Source organism: Eurypyga helias, unplaced genomic scaffold (genome assembly GCF_000690775.1).
Source record: "Eurypyga helias isolate BGI_N326 unplaced genomic scaffold, ASM69077v1 scaffold6150, whole genome shotgun sequence".
In the NCBI taxonomy this organism is placed as follows: domain Eukaryota; kingdom Metazoa; phylum Chordata; class Aves; order Eurypygiformes; family Eurypygidae; genus Eurypyga; species Eurypyga helias.
In genome coordinates, this window is record NW_010227659.1 from 83,272 (window position 1) to 102,290 (window position 19,019).

The 19,019-nt window shown below is 42.8% G+C and overlaps 1 protein-coding gene across 1 annotated transcript in view; it reads left to right on the top strand.

Moving 5' to 3' along the window:
* ITSN1 (intersectin 1 (SH3 domain protein)) overlaps nt 1–19,019 on the top strand; it is a 104,306-nt gene that overhangs the window by 79,735 nt on the left and 5,552 nt on the right. The window contains exons 28-34 of the mRNA XM_010156938.1: nt 2,538–2,729; nt 12,913–13,034; nt 13,914–14,020; nt 15,437–15,620; nt 16,060–16,158; nt 17,005–17,172; nt 18,793–19,005. Coding sequence (XP_010155240.1) covers nt 2,538–2,729; nt 12,913–13,034; nt 13,914–14,020; nt 15,437–15,620; nt 16,060–16,158; nt 17,005–17,172; nt 18,793–19,005 — 1,085 coding nt within the window. The remainder of the gene's footprint in view (nt 1–2,537; nt 2,730–12,912; nt 13,035–13,913; nt 14,021–15,436; nt 15,621–16,059; nt 16,159–17,004; nt 17,173–18,792; nt 19,006–19,019) is intronic.

Consider the following 19,019-nt stretch of genomic DNA (forward strand, 5'->3'; position numbering starts at 1 on the left):
CCCCCCCTTTTTTTTTTTAATTCTGTTGTGTGGACACTTTCGCTTTATACTTTGAGGTTTTCTGAATTTCTGACTGATTTGTATGTGTTCTCTTCTAAACTTGTGTCATAAACACGGCCTTCCTGGTGTTGAGAAATGACAAGAACTGTTGTTGTTACTTGGAGCTGGTCAGGCATAAGGAAGTTCCCCATAAAGGAGTAGTGGGAAGAGTATCTCAGGCGTTCTGCTCGTTTAAAGAAAGACAGCATTATAGATTATACAGGTCGTGAGGGTTGCCCCTGCCATCGCGGTAGGGCTAGTATTGATCAACAGACAGTCTTTCTAAAAAGGAAACAAAGGCTGAAAAGCACTGGAGCTCATAGCAGGTGGGCTACAGCTCGCTTCTGCGGTTAGCAGTGGCTTTTGGAGTTTAAAATAGCGAAGAACTTTGTTGCTGGTGACTACTCTAACAGCTTCCTATACATGACTGAGGTGTATTCTAAGCTTTGTGACCAAGTGTAAATAAGATCTCAAGATGAGATCAGGTGTAACTAAGGCATCCTAACTCTTCAAGGATTCTCTATATTACCTCCCCACGTTTAAAGTGATTCTTGGGCTCCCGTTGGACTATTCAGATATTCTGGTGTATTACTGGACAGCACCAAATTTCATAAAAGTTTTTTGAAATAGGAGAGAATGATCTGAATGAAAAATTCTTGAAAGAAATTAAATCTGCAGTGGGTTACAAATCTGTTAATGTATGTATTGTATTCAGGTGTGGTCTAGCTTAAAATTTTTGTCATCTGAATGTTTGTAATTACCTGTAAACCTGTAACAAGAATGCTATAAAACAGATTCACAGGTCTTTAAAGTGAAATGGGAGGTCTTTAAAGTGAAATGGGAACATCCCATGGTATTCACACATTTGAACTTGTGTTAGCACAAGACTACCTAAAATAGGAGTACACCATAATATGCATTTCTTTAGAAATGCTGGTTTATCTTCAGTATGCTAGGAAAATATACACTTAGCTGATGTGCTCGGTGTGACAAATGACAGAGTGCCCTTTTTTTTTTTTTTTCTTTTGTAAGTAACAAAGCTAAATATTGAGATACATGCAGAGGTCTTTTAACATGTGTTTAGTTGATTTTGATGCTTCAGCACGTGCCAAGTATTAACTAAAAGGAGTTGAATAATTTCCAAAATGTATATTCCAAAAAGAGAGAGGAGCTTTTTGACAAATTTAAATCCATTGCTGGCTGAGTACAAGGATGAAAATAAATGAGAATTTTAGGCTGAATATAATAGAACCTGAGAGCAAGGCTAATTAGATAGAAGCCTTGTGTCTTAAGGCAAAATACCAGAAGCCCTGTGACTTGTCATATAGAAAACATCAGAGAAATAGAGGAAATTATGTATCTAAATAAACAGTCCTGCTGCTTTGGAGAATTAAGAAAATTGCTCTAATTCGTTAGAAACTGCTGTATCCTGAGAGCCAGTCAGATTTGATTGAGTTTCACAGCAAGGAAATAGAAAACAGGCTGCTGGAAGCAGTCCTGTGGTGCCAGAAGGGCAGCCTAAATGACCTAGGATGTTTTTTATTTTTCTCACCCTTTCCATGATCTTTTTGTGTTCCTAATGCTTCACTGGTAGTACAAGGATTCACTCAGATTCACAGAGTGGTAGGGGTTGGAAGGGACCTCTAGAGCTCATCTAGTCCACCCCCCCTGCCAGGGCAGGATCCCCTAGAGTAGGTCACACAGGAACAAGTCCAGGCGGCTTTTGAAAGTCTCCAGGGAAGGAGACTCCACCACCTCTCTGGGCAGCCTGTTCAGTGCTCTGGCACCCTCACAGTGAAGAAGCGTTTCCTCATGTTCAGGTCATTGCCTTACTCTTGAATTACAGAGCTGTGCTGAGCCTCTCCAGTGCTAACTAGAAAACAGAGAAGAGTGCTTTTTTCAGGCTTCACATAGTGGAACTTTGTTTCCCAGACTTTGTTTCTGGCCATCGACCAGTTTGTTGGAAAGGACACCTTTCAGAACAGGTTGCTGAGGGTGCAAAATGCTATTTTTATAAATATACAAATTTTGTGCTTTTGTGGGCATAAAATACATGTAAAGTGAAAGGGAAGTGTCAGTAGAAAGCTAACATCCTGTAAGTGTGTGACTCTGCTACAAAGTTGTACATTTTCCCAATCTTTTCCTACTGTTAGAGCACTTCCAACCAAAAATCCCTTGGGTACAGTTCCAGGCAGGTTACACTGTTCTCCATTTGCGCTGCTGCGTGCTGCCCTCCCCAGTGGGATCCTGACCCCTCAGCAAGCTGCCTGAGCGCGCAGTGCTGCTAGGAAACTCTGGGTTTTTTAAATCACCTTGAGCCAATCTGTAGAGGGCTCAGCTAAGCCCCAGTACAGGGGCACAGGGGAGAGGGGGGCAGGACCGGTTCAGGTCGGCATAGTGTTTTGGAGCGCCACAGTGACATGCGCAGCTGGTTTATGCATAGCTTGTGTTTGGCTGAAACGTTACCGGTGCGATAGACCTCTTCCTTTATCTTACAGTGTGCCAAGTAATTGGCATGTATGACTACACTGCACAGAATGACGATGAGCTAGCGTTCAGTAAAGGCCAGATTATAAACGTCCTTAACAAGGAAGACCCAGACTGGTGGAAAGGGGAGGTGAATGGACAAGTGGGTCTCTTTCCATCCAACTACGTGAAGCTGACAACAGACATGGACCCAAGCCAGCAATGTAAGTGACCCTCCCTGCTGCCGTGCTGTGATTATTTGTGTCGTACTCTAAGACGAAACATGCAGCATTGCTGTGATTCTGCCGTGGTTTGCAGAACTCAAAGCTTCACCACTGCTGCACTTGTCAAAGTCTCTTTGAAGACCTTCTGTAATGCAAACCTTATTTTATGTTCGTTTTATTTTTAGTTCCCATCCCCCTTGTAGCATGTTACCCCTTATCATTTTTGCACCATGCTGTTTACATGCCTGACTCATTTTCCTAGCTTGAATTTGCTCATTGTTTTGTTTTGCTTATGTGTTGTTTTCCTCCTTTTTCTAGGAATCATATGTTGTCCATCCCCCACTCAGGCTTGAAAGTCCTCAAAGAGACCCACTATCCCATATCACTGCCCAGAGGGATGATGGGAGATGCAGCCTTGATCATGTGGCTTCCAGCATGATCATCTACTGCCTTCTGAGTAGAAGAACACACTGCAGAGCAGTTTACCTCATTTTACATTAGTTGCATGTAATCGCAATGTTTGAGTTAATTACCTACAGATATAGACGCAAAATTAAAATGAAACAAAAAAAAAACAAATGCAAAAAAATCAGAGGATAGTGGGTCCTTTTGTGGCTTTCATAGTTACCAAACTAATTTTCCACCTTCGCACAGGTGCTTTCAGTAGTTTTAAAATTATTTTTAAAAATATATATTCTAGCCTTTTAAAGGAAAAGTATAAATTACATTTCTTCATTGCAATTTTGTTTGTGCAAAAAGACCCACTATCAAGGAATGCTGCATGTGCTATTAAAATTGTTCCAAATGTCCATAAATTTGAGACTTTATGTATCTTTCTTTTTTATTGTTCACTCGTCCAGTGTTGTCAATATGTTGTCTTTATTTTTCTTTTTTTTTTTTAATTACAAAAGAACAGAAGGAGTTAAATCAGTCTAAGGAACTTTAAATGTGCCCAATTACAGATAAGGTATTTTGTTGTAGTTATTGTACTGTATGTGTCAGGTGTTCCTTGTTGAGTGTGTAATACATCATGGAGAGGAAAAGTTAACTTCCTTCCAATGCAAGAGAGATTAACCTTGCATAATGTTGTTATCCCAGTTATGTTAATTTTATTTTGCACATTACTGGTAGCTGCGTACAGTTAGAAAACACCCGGGTTTGTGTTTGTCTCCAGATGTTCCGTTTTTCTCATTGTCGTATCGGAGATCAATGGAATGCTACATCCATGTGGGATCTGAGAATTAGCTTCTTTATTTCCATCTTGGTTATGTGAAGTTTGATTTCTCAGTTTTACTTTCTTGTGACTATGGAACAACACGTTTTGAAAAGTAACTTTCCTGACAACAAAGAATGTATAGAAATATCTCCCTGCAATTAATTTACAATGTTTACATTTTTTTAAACTAGACTGTGGAATTTATACAAATTAATATTAAATGGAGCTTACAGTCAAGTTTATGCAGTAGATGTGCTGTAGCTAAGCCACGTTTGTCTTTCCAGCATTAGTTACAAGCTCTTGATGAAATGCCTGGTGCTGCCAGTGCACAGACCCTCTCTCCCCGATGCCTCAAGCACAATATAGCCGTTCTACTAATTACTTTACCATTTAGTTATGTTCTGCTTTATGTATTTCATTTATTTCTAAATCTCATGCTGGCAGTGTTGTAGCGTTTCTAATCCTACCCCATCTCCCTCCTTCTGACCTGTCATGTGGTGCAAAGAACAAGTGAAGCTCCTTATTCAATTGCACTTCAGTATTTCATCAATATGAATGTAAATTATATAAATATATAAAAACCTGCAGCTTTAACAACTGTAATACAGCCTTTAAAACTAGTTACATGTATAGATAATTAAATTCTTCGTATAAAAGATAGACTAAAACGTGTTTGTTGTCTTGTTGCTGTGTACACACAGAATTCACCAAGTGGCATTAGTGCATGTAATGAATTTGCCACCAGGGTAGGCTGAAGCCCACCTGTTTCGTTTCAGAATGACACTTGTCTTGTTTCTTTGGATATTATTTCAGTATAATTACTCAGATTGATCGTGGTTGTTTGCAACCTTTTGCACCTTTCTTTATTCAGTGCTTTCTACGTGTTACAAATCAGTTGGTATTTTTTGACACTATACTGGGAGATGAATTAAGAATACTGTGTTGTTTTACTTTGGGTTTACATTGACTTAGGCTCTGTGTTTTATGCCAGAAGCTCTAGTCTGAAAACATGCACAATTGCACAGATTTTCATTCTTTTTGGGATAGTATTTAACATGCACAAATTTTTCATTTACCTCTGTGCCATTAAAACAAAAGAAAAAGTGGTTTTCTTCTCCACCGTAGCTACTTGCTGAAAAATATGCTGCCTAGTATGACAGAAATTAAACAGAACGTAATATTTGTAATTTTCAGTGCCCGTTGTTTTGCTTACTGAGAACGATGTAGCCAGTTTTTACTCTGCTATTTCAATATTTCATGCATTAAAATATTATTTTAATGAAAGGGTATCTCTATTTTTCCCATAATGAGCTGTTGTGTTGAAAGATTTATAACTTGACTAAAAGTGTTTGTCCTAAGGGACATTTTGGGTTTTTATGACTTCAGGCCAGAAGCAGACTTTCTCTACATACTGAAATATTGGCAGTACTTTGGATATAGGAGATTCAGATGCTGCTTTTTTTTTTTCCCATTAATTCAAGTGAGAAGAAAAATAAATATATTATAATCATCTGCAGGCTACGTGTTTCCTAACATGCTGCTTAAAAATGCAGAGAGTGATGGCCCATAAAGAATTTCAAACTCACAGTGCCCTTGAAGCTCTTGGGGTCAGTTTTCTGCCGAAGTGAAAAGAACAGCCTGAAGTTGTCCCTCCGTAGACACACATGCTGGTGTATGCTGTGCCGGGGCTCCTCAGACGGGAGAGTACTGTGTGTATTTATTCCTCAGTAGAGCACCAGCTTAATCAGTCAGTCTGTTGTTGAGAATAGTTAACGCACAAAAACCCCAAAACTCATTTAAAATATGTCCTAGAGAAAGATACTCAAACCATTGTGGCTTATATTGACGTACGTTGTTAAAACACCTAACATGTTTATTTACTCAATTATTAAAGTCCTTAAGTGCACTACTATAGCTTGGTATGGTAGTGTTTGATCTTCCTCATAATCAGTTACTTCCCTTGAGTAGCAGGGAACAAAATATTTCACTTATTCTTTCTTACCTGTTTTTTTGTTTAAATGTATAGGAAAAGGAGTATGAAATCAACTCTTTAATAAAGAAAATGGATTATTTCCGTCAAAAAAATAGTCTTTCAGGGTTGTGTCTCAATTCAGTTTTGACCGTCTGTCCTTCCCGGTTCACCTGAAAAGCTCCTGAACCTCCTAAGGCACACTGTCCGCTCCCAAAGCCGCAGATCCAGGCTGCTGCACACAAACCTATTTTCTAAAACCCCGCTTGCCTCCTGTGATGGAGATGTGCCCACACTCTGCTTTCTTCGCTCCCTGAATTTGCGGCCGCAAAGCCAACAAGCGCTAGGCCCGGTCAAGGCTGAAAGAAGATTTCCATAGACAAAACTCAGAAACCATTCAGATGATTTTCCATTTTGTTTGGATTTTACGCTAACACGGAGAGAAGGTGCAGGCTCGCTGCTGCCTCGTCAGTGAAATGCACTCGTTATATCAATTTTCATTTGCAAAGTACCTTTTCCCTTTTCACAGCAGCTCAGGAAAAGGAGCTGTCGCTTGAGGGATGTAGAGGAGACGATTTAGAGGCCACTCCAAGTGGTGGTGGGTCTTTTGGTTCAGGGTTTGTCTGTTTACCTTGGGAAGAATTTCCCCTGTACTCAGCTGCTGAGGAAGGATTGCTGTGAATATTTATTTCGGGGAATTTGTTAATATCCTAGGATCATAGAATGGTTTAGAATGGAGTGTCAGTTCCAATGCTTAAATCTATCCAAGACAACTCGGAATCTGAGATGTGGGTTTATCAAGAGTGCTCTGCCTTATATTCAGAATGAGTTTTATTTACATCTCTCTTCTTTCAGAGCGTCAGTGGCGTCTCTTCCAGCCCCTGTGAGCTCACTGACCACACTTTAAAATGGCCTGTTACCATAACCTTCCCGCAAGGCAGCAAAATACCCACGAGTTCTGGTTTTGTTCTCTGGTTTTAAAGCAGTTCTTTTAGTTCTTCGGGATTATTGACTCCAGCTCTCTACCTTCTTGTTAAATAGCTCTTTGTATGCAGTCTGCTTCTGGTTACAGTAAATGCCTTATTTTTGACTTTTTTTGAGCCAACTTCAGTAAGTCTAGGGACGATACAGCTCAAATATTATTTAACCAGTTGAATTGCAAGCCGAGGGCACGCACACAAACAACTGACTAACGAACTGCTGCTAAATAGAGAGCGCCAACGGTGACCCTTTGATTCCAAACCCTGAAAGGGCGTTTTGGGAGGGTTGTCCTGGATGCAGTTAGAGACTTCATTTCTCGCAATGTAGACTTCATAGGCTTTTGTACTACTTGTTGGCTAGCTTGCAAAGGAGTGCTTTACCATGAATTAGGATTCTTTTAGAGTTAGTGTCCGTATGAGGAGAAATCGTGAGAGCTAACTCTCTGGTGTAAACTGGTAACGTCAATAGGACGTGTAAACATAGTTCTGATACACGCAACGTATTTCTGTAAGTTGTTACAGCAAGTGTCAGAGCTGGTTTTTTCCCCTCCCCTTTCCATACATCTTAATGCAGAGACTTCTTTTTAAAAACCCCAAACCCAAGAAGTACCCCCGTAGCCCTGTACTGCACAAAACTTCGGAATGCGCTGTCTGCGTAGAGCTGGAAACTAATTTGAATCGAGCCTGTAGCTCCTCTTCTGTAACTAATTAATCCTGTAGAGCACCATGGAATAAGAAGTCAAATTTCAAAACAAGTTCGATCTTGTGGAATAATTTTATGTAAGCATTTCGTGGAAAAGGTGGCCGTAGCGTCTGTAGACGGAAAGATGCTTATACTCGAGGTAGCTGTGCAACACCAAGTGGGTGTAGAGCGTTTAGAAGCTTTGGGTTCCCTGGGGCCTTACGGTGCTCCTCAGTCACAGGTTTGGCTCAGTTTTCTAGCACAAGTTTTTCATTTGTTTCATCACACCCTCCCCCCTTTTAGGGATTGGCCCCTCGGCAGCAGTGGGCCCTAGCAGCGAGAGGGAAGCTCTGTGCCCACGTGCCGCTCCGTTCCCAGCTGAACGGCGTCTGGTCCGTCCAGGTGCCAGGTTGTACTCCTGCAGAGCACTGACCTGCTGCTGCCGGCCCAGCTGATACCCACCAGTTCCAGCTGGGAACTGGTGCCAGTGCTAGCAGAGAGCTAGTCTGAACCGGGCTCCCTTCAGCACCACAGATACCGGTGTTCTGCGCCCTGGCCTACATGGCCGAAACCAGATTCATGCTTTCTCTGTCGCACTCGTGCTGTCAAGTGCAGTTCTGTCTGCTGAATCATTTCATACCTTGGAGCAATTCTGGATCCAAACGAGAGTTAAAATAAAGCTGGTTTGATTCCTTCACATCAATTCGTTTTTTTGTGGGGAAGACCTGAAGCCGGGAAAGCTGATGGCTGGAGGTCTGTCCAAGAAAGTGATAAAAGTAATAACATACTGTATTTTAACTTCCAGAACGCTGCATTTAGTTACAACATTTCCGTCTCCAAGTGAAATACCTATACGGCATCTTTATGTTTGCACAAGTCCATGTAAAATGGGACCGTGCAGTTCGTTCAGCTTGGACCTGTGGCTGGTGGTCTTGACTGATTCCATGTTACTGTACAGTAAGTGCCCAGAGGCTCAAGCTAGGTCCTGTGTCGTAATTCAGAGGTGAGATTTAAAGTTGCCTGATGTGAGATAAACCGGTCCAGGAGTTGGTTAACTCAGCCTGTTTATGTTTTTGGGTGCATCCATGCCCTCACATGCGGGATTCTATTATCTCCAAGCAGATTCTGGTAAGGGAGTGGTAGGCATGTTCTGCTTTCTTCTGAAAGGTTTCCTTCCCAACTCTCTCACTTTCCTTCCTTACCTCCTTCCCTTGATTGAATACCGAAACATTTTGGGTTTAGAAACTTAAGTTTTTAAGAACTATGATATTAACCTAAAACACTTCAGTTTGCAATAGCAAAATCTTTCCGCAGATGATGGGAGTGTATCATCGCAAGTGTATGTTGTCGAGGACTGTGAGAGTTGCCTTTAGCACCCAGCCATGCACTAGAATCTAAAAAACCAAAAATGGAATTGAAACGGTTACGAGAGGCCCGCAGTTCTGTTGCTCGGCCTGTGTGGGTTGGCAGTGGCAATCCCTCCACCTGGTAATAGCTGACGGGTGTGAACAGGAGGAGGAGGCACATGTGTTGGTGGCGTCTGGTCTTGGCAAAAACAAAGCAGTGCTTCATATTTTGCAAGTGGGACTCTTCAGACTTGTTTCTAGAGCCTGCTTCTGTCTGTCCCAGAGGAAAATGCTCTGCTCTACCAGTAAATTCAACCGGTCCGGCTGGGAAAGTGTAAACATGCTGAAATTCTTGACAATAGCTGTGAAATGTGATTTTGCATCACAGAAGCTTGGGATGGAGGGATCTGTTTATCACCAGACTCTCTGCTGTCCTCAGCAAAAACTTGAGGCAGTCTCTCAGCGGAGGGTCCATCCCACAGGATATTTACAGGAGATTGGCAGTTGCATCTGAAACTAGCTGATAGCAAGACTGAATGGCAACAAATTTGAGTGAAGGAATGCAGTCATGGGGCCAGGAGTGCTAGTCCTCCCCCCCTTAAGGTTTTTGAGGAAGTCTGTGACATAGGAAGTTTTTTTACTGCTCCTGTAAGAGAACAGATTCCTGTCTACTGTGACCTTGTTACAGGCCAGTGTGAGGTTTGGTGAAATCTGGCAGTTACACTGCTGTGAGAAAATCTCCCCCAATTAGGTGAAATCAGAAGTTGTGCCCCTGCACGTAGACCAGAGCATTCCACAGCAGGACCTCCCTCCTGAGAAAGCAGCATCTCTCGTGCGTCCCTTTCGAGCTCAGTGGTTAGCATCTAAGACCCCTATTCCCAGGGCTGACTTTGTAAGGAAAAGGCACAAGTTTGCTTCTTGGGAATGACATTTGAAATTATTTTTTATATTTATTTCTAGAATCCCTTAGTCCTACAGGCCTGGGGGTGACAGGAGGCCAAAGCACGGGTTTCTAGCTACGGCGTTGGTGTGTTGGGGCAGAGGAACCCGTCTGGTGAGCGCGTGCCACCGCCGCTGCCTGGGGTCGCGCTGGTTATTCAATTGAAGGGCAGGAATGTGCATGTTCCCAGTACTGGGAACATACCAAGTTACCTATTGCAATTCCCCCATTCTTCTCTGAGTTTACTGGCTTGTTTGTAGGTCAGGATTCAAATTCGGCACCTTCTAGGTGGGATCCAACACTCTGCTTTCTCAGAGGAGGAGGGAAAATACGGAAGAGTAGGGCACACAGTAACTGCAAAGACAAATGCCAGTGCCTGATTTTAAGTCCCTGGGTGGCTTTAGACACAAGGGACTATCTGTGTGCTCTAAGTGAGAAGCATTAGCCAATTCTACACCGAGGTAAGGCCTCGTACTTCGCCCACGGCAGAGCTTTCCCCTCGGTGCAAATGTCTGCTATCAAGGGCGCCTTCTAGCCTGCAGCAGGAGTCCCTCTGAGTGGATTGAATTCATGAATTATATTATTACAGCTGTGAGTGGAAATTGGACGCTCATGAAAGTACTTTGCACAGTACTTTGGCGCCCATGAAAAACTAGCTAGAGCCCTGCAGCCTGACATTTCCCCTTGGAAAGGAACCTGGTTCTTCTTGGGTGTTTTTAAGAGCAAGACAAGAAAAATCTTAGTACTGGTGCACCTCGTGAAAAAATCCCTTATCAGAAAGTGTCTCCTGCATGTTCTGCTCAGATGGAAGCAGGCTATTTTCCCAAATATTTAGTGTTCAAAAGGAGACCGTTTGTTGGAAGCTGGGGGTGGCCCACGTACGTCCCAGTTGGCTGGCTGTCCAGCTAGCCGCTAAAATATACTGTGATTCGAAATGTTAAATGCTTCCGCTAAAAGGCTGGTGGTTGGAAACCACACTTCAAACCGAGGTCATCAGCATCTTCAAACAGCAAACTTCCCCAGTCTCTGGAGAAAAGCTGTTGAACACTTTGTTCGCTTTTAATGAAGCTGACAGTGCAGGGAGAGAACCAACTCTGTTTAATCTACTTCTGATTTACACGGTAGCTAAGAAAATGCTCTGAAAGCAGCCTTTCGTTCAACGGAAATGAAACTTTAGACTATTGAAATGTGCCTAATGCTTTGATTATTTTGGCATAAAATTGATAATTTTTAAAACCTTTTTATTTCAAGCAAAGTTTTAATTGCATCTGCTAAAGGACTGCAATGTACGGTATCTCAAAGGATTGTTATCAGTGTGCTTATGCTTCCAATCTGATCTGTTCTGAATTTCTTAATTGTAGAGGAAGCTACCTTGACTGTACTTATATATATATGTATTTATTTTTAAGTCCAATCGATCATTACCTTTTCAGGAGCACAGATTAGTTGAAGATAGTCCGTGAAAAACTTCATGGTGATAACATGTGGACCTTGCTAGTGGCATAGTGCAGAATCGGCTCCTGAGTTACATCCAGGAAGCTAAAAAAGCAGTAAATACTATCTAAGTATTAACTCTATTTGCAGAGAACTGGAAGTTGTCATCCAGGGTGTGATGTGGTTAGGAGCAGTGGTGGGTCGCTTGGTGAAAGCCTGTGTGAACATCTGATCTAAAAACGTCCCTGGCAGATCTCAGTAGGTTGGTGTCATTGTTGATGCTTGTGAACAACATAAAAAAAAAGCCTCGACCATATTGAACCCCACAAAGCGAAGGTCCCCTTGAAACTTTTTCGGTCAGAACTTACTCCATGAGGAAAGTCTGTTTCCCTGGGGACTATACCAAATCTGCCCATCCTTCGCTTGAGGGGCGGAGGAAATAATGAAACTGAAGAATCTTGATGGTGTAGAAATAGTTGTAAATAGTGCATTTTTAAAGCAAAATGCATTCAACCTGTTTGAAAACACCTTTCCTTTTTGAAAAGCATTGTATTTTCTGCAGAAAAGTAATAAAAGTAGTGTCAAAAGTGAAACTGGAAGAAAACATTCCATTTGACAGTCTCAGAAGAATTTAAGCTCAGCTGAAAAATACTGGCTTACAGAAAAAATTATAATGAAATGTTCTGTTCTAATTCCAAATAGAAAATAGTATTCAAGATTCTAGAATTTATACAACATCTACACAGGATAAGCACAAGGGACGTAGTTTGCAAAAATTAAAGGACAAAACTGATGGAAGATGAGTTCTTAGACGAACTTTTCCCATGCTTTTAAAGGTGAAGGAGGACAATAATAAACCCCTTTGGCTTGGCCTATAAATTAGTGAAATCTGTGGAGCGATTTGCTGACCTTCATGTGTTCTGGCTCAAGTCCTTCAAAAATTTAGAAGCAGTTTTTAATTGAAGATGGAAATAGGCCCTGCAGGACCTTCTTGACCAGGATGTCCACTTTGACTGGAAGGATGAAGGCTAACCTTGAGTTTTGAGTGTAAATAAGCTGAAATTCCAAAGTGTCCCTCAGACTGTTAAGGCACTCCTGCCTGTTTCTGTTCCCTTGTAGGATATCTCCATGTTTTCTTTGGCAGTAATACCGGGTGAAGCCTTTGTTCCCTTTTTTAGGCACAGCCATCCATCTGGGGATTTGTTTTACAGTGTGGCTCCAGTTGAATGACACAACTAAAGGAGACTGTGATCTTCAGAGTGAGGTTGAAAATAGGCGGGTAGTGGTGAGGTGGACTTTTAAGTCTATTTTTTTGCCTCCAGAGAGAGGTTATCACTTGGAAATGGCCTTGAGTTTTTTTTTAAAAAAACCACAAACCAAAAAACCAAAACACCAAAACAAAACCCCAAATAAACAAAAAAACCAAACAAAACAGGTGTTAAATAGAGTGTTTTGAGTCACAAAGAGATGAAGCATTGTGAGCGTTGTGCCGTTACATGTGCGTAATGAACAGGCAGTAGTTACTGTTCATTAAGCGTTATTTGAACGACTACCGTGATCTGAATCGACTTGCAAATGTCCATCGGTAAAATGTGGGATCCTTTTGTGTTTTCCAGGGTGTGCAGACTTGCATCTGCTGGATATGTTGACACCTACCGAAAGAAAAAGGCAGGGATACATCCATGAGCTTATTGTCACGGAAGAGAACTATGTCAATGATCTGCAGTTGGTCACAGAGGTAAGAAGGCACAGCAGCTTTAGGAGCAGCTTGATCACTCATCTCACTTTAAAGTAAATTGGATCAGTAATTTCAGTGTGCAAACTCATATCGCTGCCGTGTGTGACTTCCTAGGGATGATCTGTAGTCAATTTTCATATATCTATATCTGTATCTATAGATATATAGAGGGGTGTGTGTGTATGGGTGTGGGTGCAACTAATGGTAAGCCCTTGTATTACTGTCACCAAAACGCTGACGTTTGAAACATCGTTCTAGTAAACCCTTTTCACGCCTGATGTTGAAGTTCTTAAAGCTTGAAGCACTTTAGGTGCCAGTTTCCACATTTGCAGTGGCACTCAGTTATCACTTACTGTGATTTTCTTTAAATGTTGCAAGGTGTGGCTCTTATGTGGAAAAAAAGGGAATTTCTACAAGCAGCTGATGCAGACAATTCTTTTGACAGAGGGAAGGCCCTTATTTGGAAAAGAGGTTGAGATTTGCAAACCTGAGACACTATGAGACAAATCAGAACTTCCATGAAAGAGTCCAAAGTAAAACGTATTTTAAGTTGTATTATCAAAGTAATCCTGGGGTGTTTTGTTGGACGCCTCTGACTAAAATTCCCAAGTTTCAAACAGATTATCCAGTTTGTAGTTAACACCACCAACACAAATGTACAGTACTCTCTTTCAAAGCCACGCGCCACTCGCCAGCGCGTTACCAGGGAACACTCTGGGGCACAGCGCATGTTTGAAGTCTGTTACACCGAGTGTCAAGAGCTGCTCTGATGTGAAGTTCTCTCACCTCCAGGCTAAGGAAGTGAGCACCATCAGTCTTAGTCACTTTGATTATACTTAACATATACTTTCTAAATTCCTTAATTTTCTGAATCTGTAGATCTTCCAGAAACCACTAATGGAATCTGAGCTGCTAACAGAAAAAGAAGTTGCTATGATTTTTGTTAATTGGAAGGAGCTGATTATGTGCAATATAAAACTACTGAAGTGAGTTGTTTATTTTTTTTTTTCCCCCTCATACTTAGCAATAACAAAATTGTGGGCCTCTCCCCCCGCTTCTCCTTTTAGCTGCATGAAAATATTTGCCACTTATGCAACTAGTAACCTAAAGGGCCGTGCATTTTTCCGTGTTGGAAAAAGCAAAATATTAACAGTGCTGGCTATGAGTTGTTGTTGGGAAAAATCCAGCAGTTCCTTGCTGAGTAAGTATTTGCACTTGCTTTGCTCTCGGTGTACATGCGCTCCAGAAGGCAGGAGCAGCCTCTCCAGTAGTGTGGTGCCCGCCAAGGCACACTCCTGTCGTAGCCTCTTGCTTCTCTGTCTCTGTCACAGCCCCGTGCCCGGTTCCACTCCTGTTACCTGTGGGTGCAGAACAAAGCACAAGCACTTCTGCCTCCCTCATCCTGAGTTAGCCGGTGCATTCCTTTAAGTTGTTGTAGGCTCGTAGCACCTGAACGAGCTCTTTGGTGAGAAGCGGCACCAGCAAAGCCTGTTTTCCTATGGATTTGTGTCCAGTGTACCCTTGCACCCTTCCTTCCAAAGTCTCCAACTGCTGCAACCCCAACTTTGTACCACGAAGCTCCGCACCGTGCGAGTACCCTTATTTCTCCCTTCACTCCGTGGCCTCTGATGGATCCAGTGTTCCTACTCACATCCCTTTCACCTGTCCCTACCGCTTCAGCAAGCCGCAGTAAAGGCTGCGGCTGGTTTGGAAGCATGTGCACGCGGGCTGCTCATCTGGTCATTGCCAGAGAAACTGAGTAAGGATGGAGTTAAACCCGTGCCTTCATGAGCAAGAGGATTAATGAAGTTCCTTTTTTCCCTAGTGAGCTGCTAATCTTTGTTGAACTTAGAGGAATTTTGTAGTCATTTAGGTTGGAAGAGACCCTTAAGACTGAGTCAATAACTTTGAGATATCTTCTTTTTTTTAAAACGTATTTGAAAATGGCACACCCGTTGACAAGTTACGACAGTGATGGGATAAATGCAGGCAGCTCAGTGGCAATAAACCTCCTTTCCTTAGGAAGCCAGGCTAAAAACTGATAGTGGCTTTCAGCTTAAAGCAGCGGTAAGGTTTTTATCCCCCATTCATGCACATATCTGTTACTCTCCAATAGTAAAGGGAATTACATCCCTTTTTCTTTTGTATCTGACCTGGCGTTGCATTGAGTTAACGTCAAATAACAGTTTGATTACCACAAGAGGGAAAAACGTTATTGGCTGAGGATGTGATCTCGACTGTTGTATTCTCACACAATGCAATAAATCTGGTGGCCGATCTGTTTATTATTCAGGGATCTCTTTATTTCAGTAATGAATAAGAATCAAACCATTGATTTCATAAATGAGGAATCATTCTGTAGTGGTCTGCTCATAAAACACACACAACCTTTCCATGTTTAGGGCTTTGCGTGTGCGTAAGAAGATGTCTGGAGAGAAGATGCCAGTGAAAATGATTGGTGACATACTGACCGCCCAGCTGCCACACATGCAGCCGTACATTCGGTTCTGTAGCTGCCAGCTCAACGGGGCAGCGCTCATCCAGCAGAAGACAGACGAAGTCCCCGAGTTCAAGGAGTTTGTTAAAGTAAGAAAAGAAGCGATCACCGTGAATGTTGTACACCGTAAATTTAGCTCGTCGTGTTGCCAGTTTGCAAAAGCTGGTTTCAAATAGTGGTCTGTGTTGGGCTGGGTTGAAGAATCTTCAGACCTGAGCAGTCACTGAAGGAGTACACATTTTCATTGAAGGAATATGTTTTTTCAAACAACTGTAGAGCCGTAAAATACTTTGTTTAAGCATGGACAGTAAGAAGAGGCCCTTCTCCCGTACAGGCAAGGCAGGTGAAGAATATGCTGTAAAAGATGTAAGAAATTCCACTGCACTGGTGCACTCTGTGATCTAAGAACAGATTTAGCTGAGGCACGGTGTTCATTTTGTTGCCTTACCTTTTTCTTTCTTGGAGGAGCTCATTTTGCAGGGTTTTAAACAAACTGACTAACACCGTTTTACCTCTCTAATGTTTCAGAGGTTAGCAATGGATCCTCGCTGTAAAGGAATGCCACTATCAAGTTTTCTACTAAAGCCTATGCAACGGGTAACAAGATACCCACTAATAATTAAAAATGTACGTTCTTTTGCAAAGATGATGTTTCTGATGCTGCTTTGCCTGTAGCTTAGTTACGGGGTAGTTTCCCTATTTGTGTCAAGCTTTGTCACTGTTAGCTGTCTGATGTGCTAGGGAATGTGGGTTATCCTTTTATATTGGATCACACTAGAGCAACTGCGGTCACTCTTTTGGCTTCAGCTCAGTGACTCTGGATTTCCATTAGAAGCAGAGGTGAAACTTGCACACGCACAACCAGAAGGCAGTAAATGCTGAACGGAGACTTTAAAATTCAGATAACGGGAGTAACGAGTCAGTCTTAGGCTCATCTTTGCCATTTTCCACAGTGACATTCCCTCCCCACAGTCTCGTAAGTGACATTCGGCGTGCAAGCCTGAGTGCCAGGTTGGTGCCAGTCACCTCACTGCGCAGCTTTCGTTGCTGGATGACTTACAGCCCTTTCCTAACTTTCGGTTGCTGCCTGACGCTTGCCATCCTCAATAATGTCATTGAACTTGGCCCAAGACTTTCACAGGAAAGAATTATACATTGGATGCTGGCATTTAAGAGATTCCTTAAGCAGTTGACCGATAGATTTCTGTGTATGGCTGGGATGTGCACGCTCGTGTCGGGAGAGCGAGCGGTGTACTGATGGGAGGGCTCTGCAGGCAGGTGTTCACTTCAGCTCTTCACAGGATGTGCGTTTGTCTTCTGTGTTTCGTGTTTGTCAAGGAGGAAAAGAAAATTGAAATGCACTGGCTGGGTCCAGTGAAAACGAAGAAATAAAACAGAAGCGTAGGGCTGACAGCGTAAATACGTTCTAACTGGAGGTAACGGAGAAGGCTAACGCATTTTGTTTATCTGTAGATAATAGAAAACACTCCTGAAAACCACCCAGACCACAGTCACTTGAAGCATGCTCTTGAGAAAGCAGAAGAATTGTGTTCTCAAGTAAATGAAGGAGTGCGGGAGAAGGAAAACTCAGATAGGCTGGAGTGGATCCAGGCTCATGTTCAGTGCGAAGGCCTGTCAGAGGTAAAAATCATGTTCTGTCTAGGGCAACGCAAACACGGGCGTGCTTCGCCGCCGGTCGGGGAGAAACCCCGGCTCACTCACGGCACTGCATTAGGGGACAGACAGTGTCATTACTCAAGCCATAGACTCTTCAACCCTTGGTTTTCATCTTTCTTTGGCTCCCTTTCACTACCGCTCGTAATCCTTTTTGCTGCTTGTTGTTATTGCCTTCCGTGTGATAAATGCTGCTTTTGTTGCCGGCCTCTGGACTGGCCCCTGGTTCAGTGCTGCTGTTACCAACCACAACTTTCCGGTTTCGTAGCTCTTTATGATACCCAAGATAGGCTGTATCTCATCCCTGAGCTATACCTGACCCTCCTGGAGTGCTTTAGTCGCAGGAAATACTGTTTAGGATAAAACTTTGCCTGCGTTTTGGAAAGTCAAGAACACTGATCAAGTCTCTCTCAAGACTTGGCGGAGAGAATCACTGCCTCCGTCGCGCATTATTTTCTGGGGTAAATTTTCTGGGGTAATGTGCTAAGCTTCCCTGCTGAAACAGTAGAGAAAACGTTGTGTTGGTATGTCCTGCAAAGAGATGGAGGATGTTTTGATGGCCTCCCTGTTACTGGTGAAGATCATAGAGGCAGACAGATCACAACTTGATTTTCAAAGTATGTGTTGAGTTTTCAGTTCTAGAAGATTTTTTCTTTTTTTTTTTTTTTTAAAAAAAAGCACTGGTTGGTTTAATAACCGGAAATCATTGCATTTCCTCTTATGAAACCACCTGTTTCAGAAAGACAGATACCGCAGTTTCAGAAGGGTCAAAGTCACGTTCAGCTGTCTTATAACTACTGCCTGAAAGAAGGTGGCTATACATGGTATCTGGCCCTAGAACGCCAAAAATATTACCTGAAAGACCAACTGCCTGCTCGCTGACACAGTAACACCGGCAGCAACCTTGAGTCAGTGGCAAGCAGTGGTCCGGCCCTCCCCCAGTTTTCTGACGGAGATGCTTCTGATCTGTAAAAGGAGCCACTCCAGTTGTAGCTTCCTGGCCAAGCAGGCTGGAAAGAACCATGCTGTCACCTAGGGAAAATAAATTTAAGGCTCCAGATGGGTCTTAAGTTCTGCCAGTTCCAGCCACCAGTGAGCAACTCTCCTCTAACTCCAGGTATCCTGGGTGCACAAAGGCAGGCTGTCTGGAGTTCCTTTGGTATGTTTTAGCAGTGACATTCAAACACAATTCAGAAATCCAGGCCTTGTTAAGGAAGCTCAGCATTTGGAGAGGCCGTTTGCATAACTACTGCTCCCCCAGGACAAGTCAGCACCGGCTCAGTCCCGCTGGCAGAGATGCATGCGCGTGGCAGAGACACACGAAAGGAGGCACAAACGCTTTTGGCTTCTCTTTGGCTGCCCAGGCCATGCCTCTGCAGCTGACGGGCTGCCCTGAAGTTAATCCTCGTGTAGCATTTCTGTGACTCGCACTGCTTATCATGCGCAAGGCAGAGACATCGATCATCATCCCTGTGACGCAAGTGAAAACCAATGTCAGGACTCAAAACTGTATTTGATCTCTTTCAGGGGAACCTCGATTGTTTTACTTTATACAGTGCGTTGTTGTTCTTCTTCTACTTTTCGCAGCAACTTGTGTTTAATTCTGTTACAAACTGCTTGGGACCACGCAAGTTTCTGCACAGTGGGAAACTCTATAAAGCCAAGAGTAACAAGGAACTGTATGGCTTTCTGTTCAACGATTTCCTCCTCCTGACTCAGATCATAAAACCTCTTGGCTCTTCCGGCACGGACAAGGTCTTCAGCCCCAAGTCTAATCTGCAATACAAAATGTACAAAACTGTAAGTACCGCTCT